Source organism: Lycorma delicatula, chromosome 6, assembly GCF_047948215.1.
Source record: "Lycorma delicatula isolate Av1 chromosome 6, ASM4794821v1, whole genome shotgun sequence".
In the NCBI taxonomy this organism is placed as follows: domain Eukaryota; kingdom Metazoa; phylum Arthropoda; class Insecta; order Hemiptera; family Fulgoridae; genus Lycorma; species Lycorma delicatula.
In genome coordinates, this window is record NC_134460.1 from 42,553,697 (window position 1) to 42,569,663 (window position 15,967).

At 28.9% G+C, this 15,967-nt stretch overlaps 1 protein-coding gene across 1 annotated transcript in view; it reads right to left on the minus strand.

The window, feature by feature from the left end:
* The window catches only part of LOC142326571 (ATP-binding cassette sub-family G member 1-like), a 172,756-nt gene that overhangs the window by 25,694 nt on the left and 131,095 nt on the right, over positions 1 to 15,967 (minus strand). The window contains exons 2-5 of the mRNA XM_075369151.1: positions 14,982 to 15,099; positions 12,166 to 12,349; positions 8,081 to 8,226; positions 4,331 to 4,569 (exon numbers count right to left, since the gene is read on the minus strand). Of these exons, the coding sequence (XP_075225266.1) occupies positions 4,331 to 4,569; positions 8,081 to 8,226; positions 12,166 to 12,349; positions 14,982 to 15,099 (687 nt within the window). The remainder of the gene's footprint in view (positions 1 to 4,330; positions 4,570 to 8,080; positions 8,227 to 12,165; positions 12,350 to 14,981; positions 15,100 to 15,967) is intronic.

Genomic DNA, 15,967 nt, shown 5'->3' on the forward strand with positions numbered 1-15,967 from the left:
CTTACTACAGCTCAAACGTTTTTGACACGCTACGAAAATGAAGGTGATGATATATGGAAGCATGTTGTGACTGGTGATGACAATCAATGCAATGGTAGCATTCATCATTCTTGAAGTCCAAAAAGTCAAGATCGCCTTACAGTCAAAGATCTTGCATGAGTGATTATTACCTTTTTCTCAATTTAAAATAATGGCCTTGCATCACAGAAGTTTGAAAACGGTGAAGAAATGCAAAACAGATTAATTACTTGATTTAAATCACAGACATGAGAATTCTTCAGTAATGAAATAATGAAGCTGGTAAGCCGATATCAAAAATGTATTGCAGTCAATGGCGAATAAGTAGAAAAGAGTATAAGTATAAGTATATATATATATATATATATATATATATATATATATATATATATATATGTAAGTTTATTTTATTATAAAGTTTTTTCTATTTCCCTTATTCAATTTTTATATTAAAATGACCCTTAGTTTAAAAATCATGCCTCGTACATACCATATGAAAGAATAGTGACAAAAAAAATTCAGTGCATCATACAAACACACACATAGATATTTTTTTAACTCTTCACAGTTTTTAATATCTTATGTATTATAAATATCAACATTATTGAATTAATCAAATTCAGTAAAAAATACAAATACAGTTCACAATGACTATCATTATAATAATAAAATATACAAAAATAAACACTAACTTTCAGAACTTTCTTGGTATCACTAATATGCACACTGTATGTGCATGTAGTTTGCTGTGAACCTTTATATTTTTAAAAATCTTTTTATATTTTTGTTAATGTTGAAATGACATCAGTGGAATGATGTCACTGATACACCTGAAGATGGAACATATTTCTGCAATTTATCACTATAACATGTCTATTAAAATGCCTATATAATATATTATTGTGTATATAATATACACAATATAGCAATGTCTATTAATGCAAAAGTAATAATCCCTTTTAAAAAACAAAATAAAAAAAATAATAATTACTTCTGTATCTGATCATGTTTTGAATTTATATGTTGAACTCTACAAGTACAATACTTTAGAATTTATAAACTAAATCTGAGGATGTAAAAATCAGTATAGCCAACATAACAGCTTGAATTTCCTCTTAATAATGTACCAATTTAAATAAACTGTCTATAAAATAATTAGTAATCATAATTGCGTGTTCGAATTTAAACAAAATATTTTTTGAAATCATTATTTCAGTTAACTATCTCATATACTATTAAATAATTTTTTATTATTATTTGTTCTTTTCTGATTAATAAAAATGAGATATTCTAGTAAATTAAATTAATTTTCAATTTACATGTGCTCATATATGTTTAGGGAAATATATATATAATGATAATCAATTGATTTTATTAATATTTACACTTGTAATGTCTAATGTCTTTATATTTTATGTTCTCTGTTTATATTATATGTATTCATTTATTGTTTCTTATTTTAGATATATCTTATATTTCTTTTATTTGGTTTTCAGACAGCAACAAAATATAACTTTTACATTGGTAACATTGAAAATAGATGTTATGTAAACCATGAAAATAGATGTTAAGTCATAGATGTCGAGGTGATCATCAGTGGTAACTGAAGCAGGCTCTCTCTCTTTTTCTGTTTAGCCTCCGGAACCACCGTAAGGTATTACTTCAGAGGATGAATGAGGATGACTGAGGCAGGCTGGCTTCCAATTCAACAGGTTGGCTCAGATAGTTCAAAAACTGTTTGGGTCAAGAGCTTCCAGAACTGATACAAACAACAGCTAGGCCAGCCTATACATCTAAACAAGATTGGCTCTGAAAAGAACAGTTCTGGCTTACCAGCAGGTGGATGGAGTTAGGATCTTTTCAAGGATTTTAACTGATCAGGATGTCTCTGTTAATAGTTCTTCTTTGTCCTGGACTTGGAAGCATGCTCTTTATATAGCTGCCATGCTACAAGGAGTGGTTCAAAACTAAAGGCCAATTGGTAAAAAAGTGAGAACAGTTGAAAAAATAAAAAAAATTATTTATGATTTCAAATACTTTTTCAAATAATTATTTGTCTATATAATCATAATTTTGTTCCAAATGCTTGTGAAAATATGAAGTAAGCTTCTTCAAACCCACAACATAAAATTCCACTCTCACTTTTGTATTCACACATTCAATAAGATCGTTAGTCCGGACCCTAGGCCTGCTACTTCTTTGTTTGTCATGAACGTTTGAACAGCCTTCCTTAAACTCATCATTGTCTAACTTTTACTTCACTCATTGGGGTAGATCCATATGTTTCACACAATTGACAGTGAATTTCAGCATTTTGTCCTCTTGGGTTTAGAAATCTAATTACAAATTGAACTTCACAACTGGCAGGATTTGTTATTACCGCACTCACTTTAAGTTCACTGTCTCAAAAAGGCAAAAAACAATGAACTGATGGCAATGTGGTGGTTACATGCCCAACAGACAACTTAAAGCTACTACACATGCGCAAACCATTTAGTGTTGCCAATCACTATTTATAACTCAATGGCCCTTACTTTTGAACTCTGCCTTGTATAGAGAAGGGAGGCTCCAAAATTGGCTGAGCTGGTACGTAGTATAAGTCAGAATAATGGTGCATCATTCTACCTGGTAGCCATGGCTCAATTCCTGCATATCATTGGTAAAAATAAAAAGTCTCTCTTCACCAGACTGGTGGCGCAGTAAATTAATTTTGACCGTTTTGACAGTTTTATCTCAGCTATTCTGTGCTCTTTCTCATTATGTAAATTAGAATAATATAACTAACTATTATGGTAGCTATAACAATTTACAAACTCAGACTTGTGTTTTAATATTTCAATCCATGATCAGGAATTTCAATCCATGATCATGTACAGAAGTGATCAGTTACATTTTTTGTTTTTTTTTATTTACAAAAAAAAAAATAATGATTACTGCATTTATAAAGCATAAATTATAAATAAAAATGATGACTGAAGATCTGGCAACCAGATCTTTTTATATCTACTCTACCCATTTCTTACATCTAATTCAAAACTTTTAACTGAACAAGCAATTTCCCATGCAAGATTAGCCAAGCAAGCAATCTACTATGCACATCTGACTTCCACTATTTCTGATTATTACCAAAGCTGAAAATGTTCCCAATAGAACTGCAATTTAACAGTAAAATGCCATTCTAAAATAAGACTTTCAGAAAAATTATGGACAGACGAAAAAGCTAGCCTAAATAAATGGAATCACAACTTTGAAGGAAATAAGAACAAGAACCAAAATTAGAAGTACACTGTAATGTTGGATGCTTTTTAAATAAATCTCATACTTAGCAGGTAATTAATACATGCTACGGATATAAGAATCTGAAAATACAAACTAACCCAACAATGTACTTCAAAAGAATTCAATAAATATTTTAAAATTGGTAAAAAGAAATGTAATCTGAAAGAAAATATTTTTAAAAGCTTTAACAGCACTGATCGATCTTAGAATAATAATATAATACTAATTCATACAAGAGATACATTTAAAAAAAAAATTATATGAGAGGCTAATAACAGATAAAACTAACTGATGCTACAAGATACAACTCTATTTTATGGAAAGTATCATTATTTCTAGACAATGCTATAATGAAAGTAAATCTACATTAACCAAAATTTCTGAAAACATTAATTGGCTTTTCATCTAGGTGCCTTGAGATGTATTATTTTTATGAACCAACAGCAAGGGATTTCTATTTATGTTATTTTTTTTACGGCTGTACTATCATCTGAATGCCTTATGCTTGAATCTTATTTCAAACTCCAAAAAACTCTGGCAGAAATCATTAAAATGTAAACTAGGCTTTTGATGATAAACCTTTATACCATGCAAGAACATTTGAGCAGTCGGAAATTTGTAGAAGGCACAAAATGATTAGGCTTATCATTACTATACACTGTAAAAGAAATGATTGCAAAAGTGCATGATGTCATTCACCAAGATAGATAACTTAGAAAGTCTAGAATGTCTAAAAGGGATTGACTTGTATTCTTTAAAAAATCTTCAGGATCCTCATTTCCAGACATTGAAAAAGTGAATTATTTAGAAAGTTTAATCTAAATGACGGTCAGTACATCAACAAAAAGTTTTATTGTAACTGTCTGAGAGGTGGAAGAACAATCATGGAAAAATCACTGAAATCATTGTACTGAACCCAAGAGAAGTACTGTAAAGAAGATAGTGGAAATTAGGGCTAAAAGTGTTTGTAAATTATTTGTTCAACTTTTGGGGAGCATCTATATGAAATAATACATATAAGTATCATACATACCATAATCAGCAGGATTATAATAAGAAGGACATATAAATCCTAACGATGCAAGATAAGGTAAAAGGTTTTCAACGCTACCCTGGTAAATACATTCTCCTGCAGCCATTGTGTATAAATGGTCAAACATTTCAAAAAGAAGGGCACTTGGTTGATGAATGCTACAGACCACTATTCTGCCTTTGTCTGCTACTAATTTTAATACCTCCAAGCACTGTTTTGATGAACTGCTATCTAAACCACTGGCAAATGAAAAAAATACAAAAAATAAGAATACAACAAAAATAGGAATCAAATTAATAACACTATTTATTTTATAGAACCCGTATAAAAAGTATCATCACTGTTTAGGACTGTTTTATTTTAATTTTAATAGGAAGTCAAATAAATTATTATTGATAAAATACTAATTACAAATGACAAAAATTCAAAATAAAAGGATATCTTGAGTTCAATCCTTATAGATATTTTATAAATTTAGTACCTAAATATAACGTTATATATTGATCAATTTTAATAAACATACATCTGTATAATAATTATTAAAGTAATAAATAATAAATTCAAGTACTTAATAAGTTTAATCATAACAAATTTATGTCTTATATACAAATCCAGAAATAAAATTAAAAAAAAAAATATATAGAATAAGCAGTAAAGATTCTGCATAGAAAATACCTTTAAATAGAAAATGATACAGTAAAATCTTACTGCTAATGAATTCTACTGGAATTAAGAATAAACTTCTCTCTCTCTTTGGTATGCAATCCTATGATTGGTTGGCAGCAAGTCTCCAAATTCCTGTATCCTGAGCCTTCCTTTTCAGCTCGACATAGGTTTCACAATTCACATCCCTCATAATCTGTTTGATATACTCCAGTCTTCCTCTCCCGATGACTCTTCCCTTCAATCATGCGGTCAATAATAATTTGGAGCAGCCTGTTAGTCATAGTATGTGGCCAATTAGTGAACCTCTTCTCTTTGTGAGAGCATTCATGAACTTCTATTCTTCATTCATCTGGCTAAGTACTGCATTATTTGTAACTGTCAATCCACCTAATCCTAAGCATTCGCCTGTAGCACCACATTTCAAAGGCCTCCAGCTTACTTCTATCTGGAGTTCCGATTGTCCAGCATTTGCTACCGTACAGAACTACATTCCATACGTATATATTTTTAGAAGGTGTTTCCTTATATCCAAATTTATATTGGTAGTACAGACAAGTATTTCTTCCCGTTAAAAATAAATGAGAATTACTTATGCAATTCTCATTTTTACTTCCTTGGAACGTCTCTCATCTGGTGTAATTATACTGCCTAGGTATTTAGATTTGTTAGTTTATTGGAGAGTCTCACCATTCTGTTTAATCTGTGCACTTCTATATACCCGACCACATATTAATAATTTGGTTTTTGTTCTGTTTATTCTAAGGTTGTAATCTTTAGTAAATATGAAATCCATTTTTTCAACGTCAATCAATCTGTTTTATTACCTGTGATCATGGCAATGTTGTCTGCAAATCGTAGCATATCAAGTTTTTCTACCTGAATGCTAATGCCCACTCTTATTGTTAATTATATTTTTTAAATCATAAATTTATAATAAAATAAGATAAAAAATTTATTCAAATGTTACCAAACAAATATTGTTTAGACGAAAGTAAATCAATATAAATATAAACTAGAATTTTTGTTGTAGTTGACACATGGCTTATGGAGAGGGACGTGGCTTCTCAGTATTGTACGTAGGGATGCATGGAGGGGTTCCAACTCTTAGAAAGCCAGCTCACTTCTTTTTTCTAGTCAGTATCACAATGTCAGAGCAGGAAGCATCATCACGTGTTGCGCAATGTATTATTATTAAATTTCTCACTGTAGAAGGTGTGAAACCATCCAAAATTTTGAAACTTGTGGCACAGTTTCAAGACAACATACTTAAAAAAGACTCAAATGTCTGATTGGCATAAGCATTTTTAGGAAAGACGAGAACTAATTGAAAATCAAGGTCACAACAACACCCAAGAACAAGTGTTACTGCTGAAAATATTTTCATGGTTATTGCCTTATTGAGGACAATCATTGATTAACAATTACAGAAATTGCTTCTGAGATCGGAATAAACTATGACAGTGCTCAGTAATCATTACTGGCAATCTTGGATTTAGAAAGCGCACAATGGGTCACAATGGCTTCTCACCGAAGGTCAGAAGCTCTATCGCTTAGAGGTGTGCCAGTGGTTGTTGAATCGTTACCAAGCTGAAGGAGAATTTTTTTGTATCTAATCATGGCCTGCAATGAAACTTGGGTGCACTATTACACCCCAGAATCAAAACAGGCAAGTATGGAGTGGCAAAAAAAGGGAAAAACTGCATTCATTAAAGCCAAAACTTGACTGTCAGCTGGAAAGGTTCTGGCCACAGGACACAGTATTTTTTTGATTTCAAAGGAGTTTTGCTTGTTGATTTTCTCCAAGAACATCATTTAGTGAATTCTGCATATTACTGCCAACTTTTAGACAAAGCAAAACTCTTTTGATGATATATGAGTTTTGCTTGCAAAACTCATCAAATATGAGTTTTGATTGCAAAAAAGACATCGATTTCCAATCTGAGAAGTCATTCTGCTTCACAACAATGCTCGGTCTCATACCGTGGCTTAATCTCAAGAAAAAATTGCATTCTTATTCTGAACTACACTCGAGCAACCTCCACACAGTTCGGACTTATAGCCCTGCGATTATCATTTGTTTGGGCCTCTAAAAGAAGCACTTTGAGGACAGAAATTTGATGACGATGCTGCTGTTGAAGCATGTGTGTACAACTGATTGATGTCACAAGCACATTTTACAATAGTATGACCAAAAAGCTACCAATCTGTTGTGAAAAATGTGTTTCCAAAAAAGGAAATTATGAAGAAAAATAATATTATGTATTTTTATTATCCTATAATAAATTATAAAATAAAACAAAGATTCTGTTTTATATTTGATTTACCCTCATCAGTTATGTTTTCTTTCTTCAGAAAATAACCAGAGTAAAAGAAGTACATAAAAAGCAATACCCTGATTATTTGAGTAGCAACTTAATTAATTATCAAGATCCATCCAAATAACAAATCCGTTATTAAAAGTTAAAAATTAGAAGTTAGTGAAATATTTAATTTTTTCATAGATTTTTCTTTACTATTATGTAATACATAAAATGTATAGGTTTTTGTTTTCGTGATTTGACAACACAAAAGCAAGATAAATAAAAAAGCAAGATAAGTCATGATCAATGGAAGTGATAGTCAACCAGCTCATGAAGACTGGACACGAAAATGCCATAAGGAAGTGATGACGATGTCAAGTTAAGGAACCAAATGCAATGAACAGCACAGGACTCTGACCACTTGGTTCTCTTCCTGGTTAATATTCTGGACAATTTCCCATTATTTAACATATTCCTGTAGGCTGTAAAATAAATTGAACCAAGTGGAAATAGAACAGATTCCCACTTGAAAAGAGACTAAATTGTTCATCACATTACATTAAACTACTCAGATATAAACTAAAAATGTTATAACTTGCATATCTTTCTTAAACCATCACGTACAATAATACTTATTTTATATAATTGTAAAGTTGGATTACTTATTATGTGACAAATTTTAGAAGTTGTAAGCACTAAGCATATGCATCAGTACAGGATGCTCCTGATACCACTGGCAATAAATCTATTAGAAAAAGCTAATAAACTAAAAAAATAAAATTACCTTGTTGGTTCATCGATAAACAAAACAGGAGGGTTCGTAATTAACTCTAGAGCAATGGCAAGTCTTTTCTTCTCTCCACCACTTATTTTTTCTACAATTGTATTTTGACAAGACATTAATGAAAGTGATTCTAAACAATTCATTATCTGCAAAACAACAACAACAAAACAATAAATTTATAAAACAAGAATTCAATAAGTAATTTTAATATAAATTCATATTAACCTAACTTCTTGAAATAATTTTCTCTTGCAGTTTTTGTTTACAATTAACTAAGTAATTGTAAAAAACTTGTTTTTATTAAATGAGTATTTTCTTCCAATATTAAGCCAAACTTTATAAGAATTTATCTTGAAGGCCTTTCTATACTTCTTATCCCAGGTCTTTTTTGTTACATAAAATAAATATTTTCCAACAAATAGAAGCAAAAATAAGTTGTTTCACCTGGAAATGTCAATACAGTCAGGAAATGGTGTATCTTCCAATATTTATTTAAAGAAGTGGTTTATATCAGTTACATGATTTCATGGTTTATGACTTAATATATTGTATACATTTTCAAGATAATTTTAATAAATATAAATAAAATTCTTTCACATAATGTATTTCAATGTTTTTATGTATATTACTGCATATTTCACTTACTCTATCAACTAAAATATGAAGTCTCTCACTCTACTGCTATTCAATAGAGAATTACGGACACAGAGTTTCATAGAGATAAATAGCTGAACTCCATTTGACACATCATGGTTGTAATTTGACTGCTCGTAATGCAATGATATCTCTCATGCTCTCTGGCCGTCAGTATGCCACATAAATATACTGCAGTCATTTTTTTCCACCTCTTACTATTCTCACTGATCATGGAGTTAAACACTGAGAGAACAGTGCAATACCTTTCTGTACAAGATGATGAATAAATAGAAGGGAAGAACTGTGGATGTGGAAGCATACAAGAGTTTTTCAATTAAGCTAAGCTATATTATTCTTGGAGACTAATATCTGAATATAGAACGACCAGTCATTGGTAAACGAATGGTATGCATGTAATGAGTACTGCATGTAATACACCCAAACAAAGCCTTTTTTTGTATACTGAAGTTAGTCTACATTCACCAAACAGTAACGCAAACCAAAAACGTGAACATGAAAAGTTTGTACAAAAGTTCCAACATATCTTAAAGAGATATGTTACTACAGCTCAAGATTCTGCTAAATATTAATATTTATATTTCTACTAAAGCAGAATTTCAGCTATGTTTTTGGATATCACACTGCTGAATAATCCACTAATGCTGCCAATGACAAAATCCTAAACATTTAATGCTTTGTTCAATCATATCACAAAGATTTAGATTTAAAATCTTTATCTGAATGTTATAGTTTTTCTTTTTTTTTTTTAAATCAAAATATAACTAATTTATATTGAAAAAAAGGAAATTAATTCTCTTTAAGCATTTTATATATCTTAAATATTGTTGTGAAATCTATATATTTTGTTTAACTAATAAAGCTGCCAGCGATTCTTGATTCTCAGGATTCTTCCAAACTACTTAATTATTTGCTTATTTTATTTTTATTTTAATTAATTTTTCCTTTTTACATGATTTTACAAAGAAAGTTACTTAGAAATGAGTATGTGATGTTATTTAGAAAGTTTAAAATTCCCATTGAACTGGTTTTTGAAAAAAAAAAAAAATCATAATGCAATCTTGTTATAATAATACAATATGATCATGACAATGTAAGAATTACTGAAACCAAGGTTGAGAAATCAACACCATTTAAAAAATTTTCATTTAAATTTAATAGTTTATTGTTTCTAATTATACTATAAATGACAGATATAGTAGTCAATATGAGGTTTTCATTGATAAAATGCATCCCCTCTAGCCATCTCTTCAGCAATACACAAAAGATTTAATTTGGTCACAAACAGTTTACAAGCTAGTAAATAATTCATATGTTAAGTCATAAAGAGTTATTCTGGATGGCATGACTGTAATAAACATTTTGATAAAATTATGAATGATCTGTATTTAGTATTTCAAACGGTTTTTGAAGTACATATGAAGAGATAAAATTATGAAATTTCAATATTTTTTTCAAATAAATTGAATTACTATGACCTTTTTAACAGTAGTAAATTACCTCTAAATTATTATTAATATTAAGGAAATAGTGGGATATTAACCCATTACAAATGATAAAATGCACTTTCTACATAAAAATTGTTAAATGTACTACAATATAAACATGTAGCGCGTAGGCCATATGAAGATGGATTGATAAAAAAAATCACTTCCAAGTAACAAAGACATGTTTGAATAATGAAACAAGATGTACTTTAGTAATGAAACAAATCAAGTACTGATGCAGTGGTGCTGAACACATATTTAATCATGATATGATCAGATATCCACCTTTCATGCTGGTGGCATAAGTGACCACAATGAAAGTGACTTCTCTTGGCACTGGAATTCAGCGCCAAGAATCTAAGAATTCAAAAGAATTTTTCTCTTGAATCTGTATTCAGAGGAGAAAAACAACTCTGACAATATTCCTTAAACAATCCTAGAGTGAACATTAGCTTATATCTAAAAAGAAAATATTTCGTAATATTTTACTTTAATTTTCCTTCCTTAAATAGTTACCATTTAATTTAATTACTTAGCACTTCTTGTAAACATAGCACAATAATTTGTATCTATTATGAGATTAATAATAAAAAACCTTTTATTAAAATTCCATAAATCTTTATTTTTAAAAGAGATTGAACTAGGCTTATATGTTATTAAAAATTCTACCTATGGTTCTTATTAAAAATAATTTTTCTGTATTTTATTTTTTTATAATCGCATCAACAATTAAAGTCATTAGCAACTTATCAGTATCTGAGTGAATACACCAGTAAACATGTAGTCGTGAACAGACTCAGGCCGATCATTCCTACGACATCAGTTTAAATAAAACTCAACCAGCAAAGAACACTAGTATCTACGATCTAGTATACAAACCAATTAAAAACCTTTATTAGGTCTTGAACCTTAGAATTCTCAACTTCAAAATCAGCTGATTTATCAACAAGTTTTATCACTAGACCAACCTAGCAGATTGTAATTTTCTTGCTTATGATGAAATATATAAAAAAGAATTATAACAAAAATTAAAGCTATACAATTTATAATATTTCAAAGTTGTCAGAAATTTAATTCTCTAAAAATCATTATTATAACTTTTAATGGAATAACAACAATACAAAATTAAGTGTTTGTTTACTAAGAAAATGGTAGTCTATATTGACATGTGTAGGAAGATAAAAATTGTAAGTTTATAGTGGTATATAATTATTTACAAATTCTTGTACGCATAAATTTACTAGGCGTCACAAATTCGATTATACATTATTTTATTTAAAAAATTAGATAACTTACTGTTGTCATTACACAAATTTAATCAGTTAGAAATAAATGATTTGTTTGCTTTGCTCCATTGCACAACATTAAACAAAATTTTATAAAAAAAAAAATAATGACTGAAGTGAAGGAGTAAAATCGACTTTATATGTAAGTGGGAGTAACACTGTGAAATATGGCTCGTTACAGTGATAATCAATGCTGTCTAAACAGAAAACTTTCTGTAATTGTTGCAGACTCAAAAATTCTATAAATACATAAGCACATAATGTTATTTATAATTCCAGTTGATGAGTTGTGTTGCTTATGTTTTGTGGTTATTAGGGTTTATGTTTTTGAAATTTGTACTTTTTATTGGATGTAATTTTGTACAGACTGATTATGGAGGATCCTGCAAAAGCTGACTTTTGGTAGTAGTTTTTAGGCTCTGTTACTATGTTTGGTGGTTATTTTGTTGTAGTCTGAGGTTATTTGGCACAGTGGTCAGCATGTTGATGAATATTTGAATTTTCATAGTTATCACCACATTAATATTCTGATTACTTTAAAAATATCTTCCCTTACAAACAGAAGTTGAGACAGATGTTAATATATTTAAGTAAAAAAACAAAAAATACACAGAAAAAAAATACAAAATGAAATAAAGAATAAAATGTAAATAATTACCTTCAGTTTTTTTTCTTTGTACGATACGTCAGAACTAAGCTTCAGGTTTGCAGCAAAATTGATCGCTTCCTTAACAGTGAACAGTGGTTGTAGTTGAGTGTCCTGCATTATGTAACAAACATCATATCTCGCTAAACCATCCTTAACTCCATTAAACAACACCTCACCCTCCTTATTTGATATCCTGTCTTGCATCACAAATCTCTCAGTTAGAACTCAACTCTTCAAGCTAAAGAAAAATAAATTATCTTAAGTAGTTCTATTAAGCTTAATTTATATATTAAACACCTACGTCGATTTTCTTTTGATGAATTGCAGGACCTACGTAAAAAAAATTTGTGGAAAAAAATGAATTATTTAATAATAATTTAAGAGTTAATTATGACAAATGTGTATTGTTTAATTTTCTACAAATAAGGTTTATAATGTTATGTAGCTATGAGTGAGTAGTGAAACTAACGAAGTTTATGATGTAATTGATTTTATTTCTAATTATAAGCTCCTGATTGCCTTTATTATTAATTCAAATTTTAATTACAGTACAATCCTGCTATAACACAGCTATCGAGAGACAAAGGTTATACCTGTGATAGAGTTTAATCGTATTATTTTGAAGAAAAAGTGTTAAAACAAAAAAACAATGCCAGTTGAGTTAATATTGTAACATAAATAAAATATTACCAAATGTTATAATTAAAAATGAGAATATTATAGAGTAAAATAAAATGTGTTCTACTTTATTAGAACACATTACTACACTAATACAACACATCTTTCTTTCGTTTTCCTGTTTAGCCTCTGGTAATTAACGTTCAAATAATACTTCAGAGGATGATATATATGAGTGTAAATGAAGTGTAGTCTTCTACAGTCTCAGTTCGATCATTCCTGAGGTGTGTGGTTAATTGAAACCCAACCACCAAAGAACACCGGTATCCACAATCTAAATACAACATATCTAAATATATATAATTTAACACTTAGGTTTAAGATAGTTATTTAAAAAAATAGTAAGTTTTTGATGTTTATATTTTTTCTTTTTTATAAACAATCTAATAGTCTGAAATTGTTAACAAATGTAGAGTACAGACTTCATCTCCTTTTTTATTTTTTAATATTTTTTTTAAAAATTAAATATATTGATTAAATTATTAACCCGTGATTGTAAAAAAAAGTTTTATAATAAATAAATATAATTTATAATTAACAATTATATAACAATAAAAAAAATTATGAAATAATCAGAAGTTATTAGTGAAATAAAATTTTATGTACTTTTAAAAATGTGTATACTTGTATGTAATTTAATAGGCTTTGTTACACATGTGGATATGTAATGAGAGTGAATGAAACATCTGATTATTTAATATTAATTGAAAATTATAATTTAGAGTCGTATTATTTTTGGAAAGAAAAGTTACAATTGTAAATGAAAAGAAAGTGTAACTAAAGTGGTACAAGGGATATATTTAATAAATTCAAATAGTAGTCTTCAAATATTGTATAGGGATAGTCCACTTCAGTATATGATTAAAAGTTATGGATATCCTAAATTTATTGATAAATAAATTGAATATGGACAAAATGCAACACTCTGAATTATCAATAGACCTAAAGACATCAGAATTAAAAAAAATAAACTTAACAATTTGTCGATGGTCAGGAAAAATATTATGGTCCCAGGTGATATATCGATTTGGGTATTAATATTATATTGTATATTAATTGTAATTGTTATTATTGTATTGTATACTGAAATATTTACAGGAAAACAAACCTGTGCTTGATAATCAACCCCACGGTATTTTATGTGGTGATGGGGGAGATGTTATAGTAAAATACTGACGCATTGCATTCCATAAGCCATGTGTGCTTCATATCATTTAATATTTAGAAATCTACCGTATGATGGTATGCAATGCAGCTGCATCCTGTACTAAGTATACGGAATAATTATTCAGTTCTGAATAGACTCCTGTCGTGTAAAGTTCTATTGCAGTACTCGTTCGATGCACTTCACCGTCATATTTAATTCATCATTAACATATACGTAAAATGATTTTAAAAGTTAATTACTTACAGTTAATGTATTCCAAATGTAATTATGTTAATTGTATAAATAAAGTTCATGTTTGATTTATTAATAATTATTAACCACTGATTATAAAAAAAAGTTTTATGATAAATTAGAACTCAATAAGTTATTAATAAAATAAAATTTTATGTACTTTTCATTTTACAAATTTTTTTTTGCAGACAGTTACGTTATCTTAATTTTCTTTTTTCTTATTTTCCTTTTGTATTCAGTGAAGTCTTCTCTTTTTATCATCCAGCAGAGAACAAATAAATTTAAGGGGTTATAACTTAAGGTTTGTGATGGGATACATATTTAGATTCAGCATATAAAATTTTATATAGAACACCTACTCCCTTTTCAGTTGCAAATTTTATGTTGTCCAGTGATTATTAAAAAGGAAAGGTGTAAAAATATTTAAACTATTCATAAACATTTTTTCTTTCAATAGAGAAAAGTAGCGAGTGCCGACACATTTTTATTTTTTAATCTGTATTAAATGTTGGTAGTTAATAATTAGTAATATTAATTTCAAGTTATAACAAGTAAATACAGTTCAGAAATTTTTAACAAGCTATAACTTGCTAAAAAACCATTAAAAATAAATAAAAGATTTCCAAAACAACTATAAAATAACCTTCCAATAACATTGGAAACAAATAATAAAATTTGATTTAAAAACTCTATTCCAACAAAATAATTAATAATAATATTTAGACTGACATGCTAAAATTTTACTCACGTATATCCAGTTAAGATATCCATTAATGTGCTTTTCCCACATCCTGATGGGCCAATGATTCCTGTTAGCTCCCCAGATAAAAACTCTCCACTTACTCCTTTCAGAATGCATTTCCATTCTGGAAAAAAAATATCACGCATAAACACATAAAACTTCTACAAACAAACAAAAGATACAAAATATTTGATATCAAAACTATTGGAATTCAGAAAATTAACCATATCTAATAACAATTAACTACCATTTTTATCAAATATGCAGTAAAAAACACGAATTCAATAACTCATTAAATATTTTCAAAGAAGCAAAAAAAAATTATTTATAATTAAAACTATGCAATACTGTGTATACAACTTCAGTTAATTGTTACCAGTAATCCTAGAAACTCTGGTATCAGAGTTTGAACACTATGTTCACACGTCCCTTTTTATATAAAGAAATGAACATAAATTGTTTGTCATTAGTCTACTTAAACTTATACATAAAACTTACTTTAAGTTATATCTGTTAATGCTTCTCCATTAATTGCACTCAGATTATCAGTGCCAAGTGTGTTTAAAAATTCTCTTCCCTTTAAAGGACCAAGAAGTGCCCCAAACAGCAAGTTTCAGCTCATCAACATTACTTAGTTGCAAATAAGAGATTTTTGTTTGATTATACCCCAAAAGAGCATTGTCACTGGTTTTTAAATATGGACTTTTATGATGGTCATGAATTTTAGAGCTCCTACCAATCCACCACCCTTCAAAACATGTTAATTTAAAAAGTCCCTTACTAACTGAGCATAAAGAGCCGGAGCTCCATCTTGCTACAAAAATGGTAGTAAATACCATATCAATCGATTGAAGTGAGTAGTAAAATAATTTTCAAGCATGTTTAGGTATGAAATGCTACTAACACTTCTGTACATTGCAGCTGTATTAAACATACAACACAACCACATGCTGTGAAGCCAATTAATTATATTAGTAAAATCAGTCAGCAGC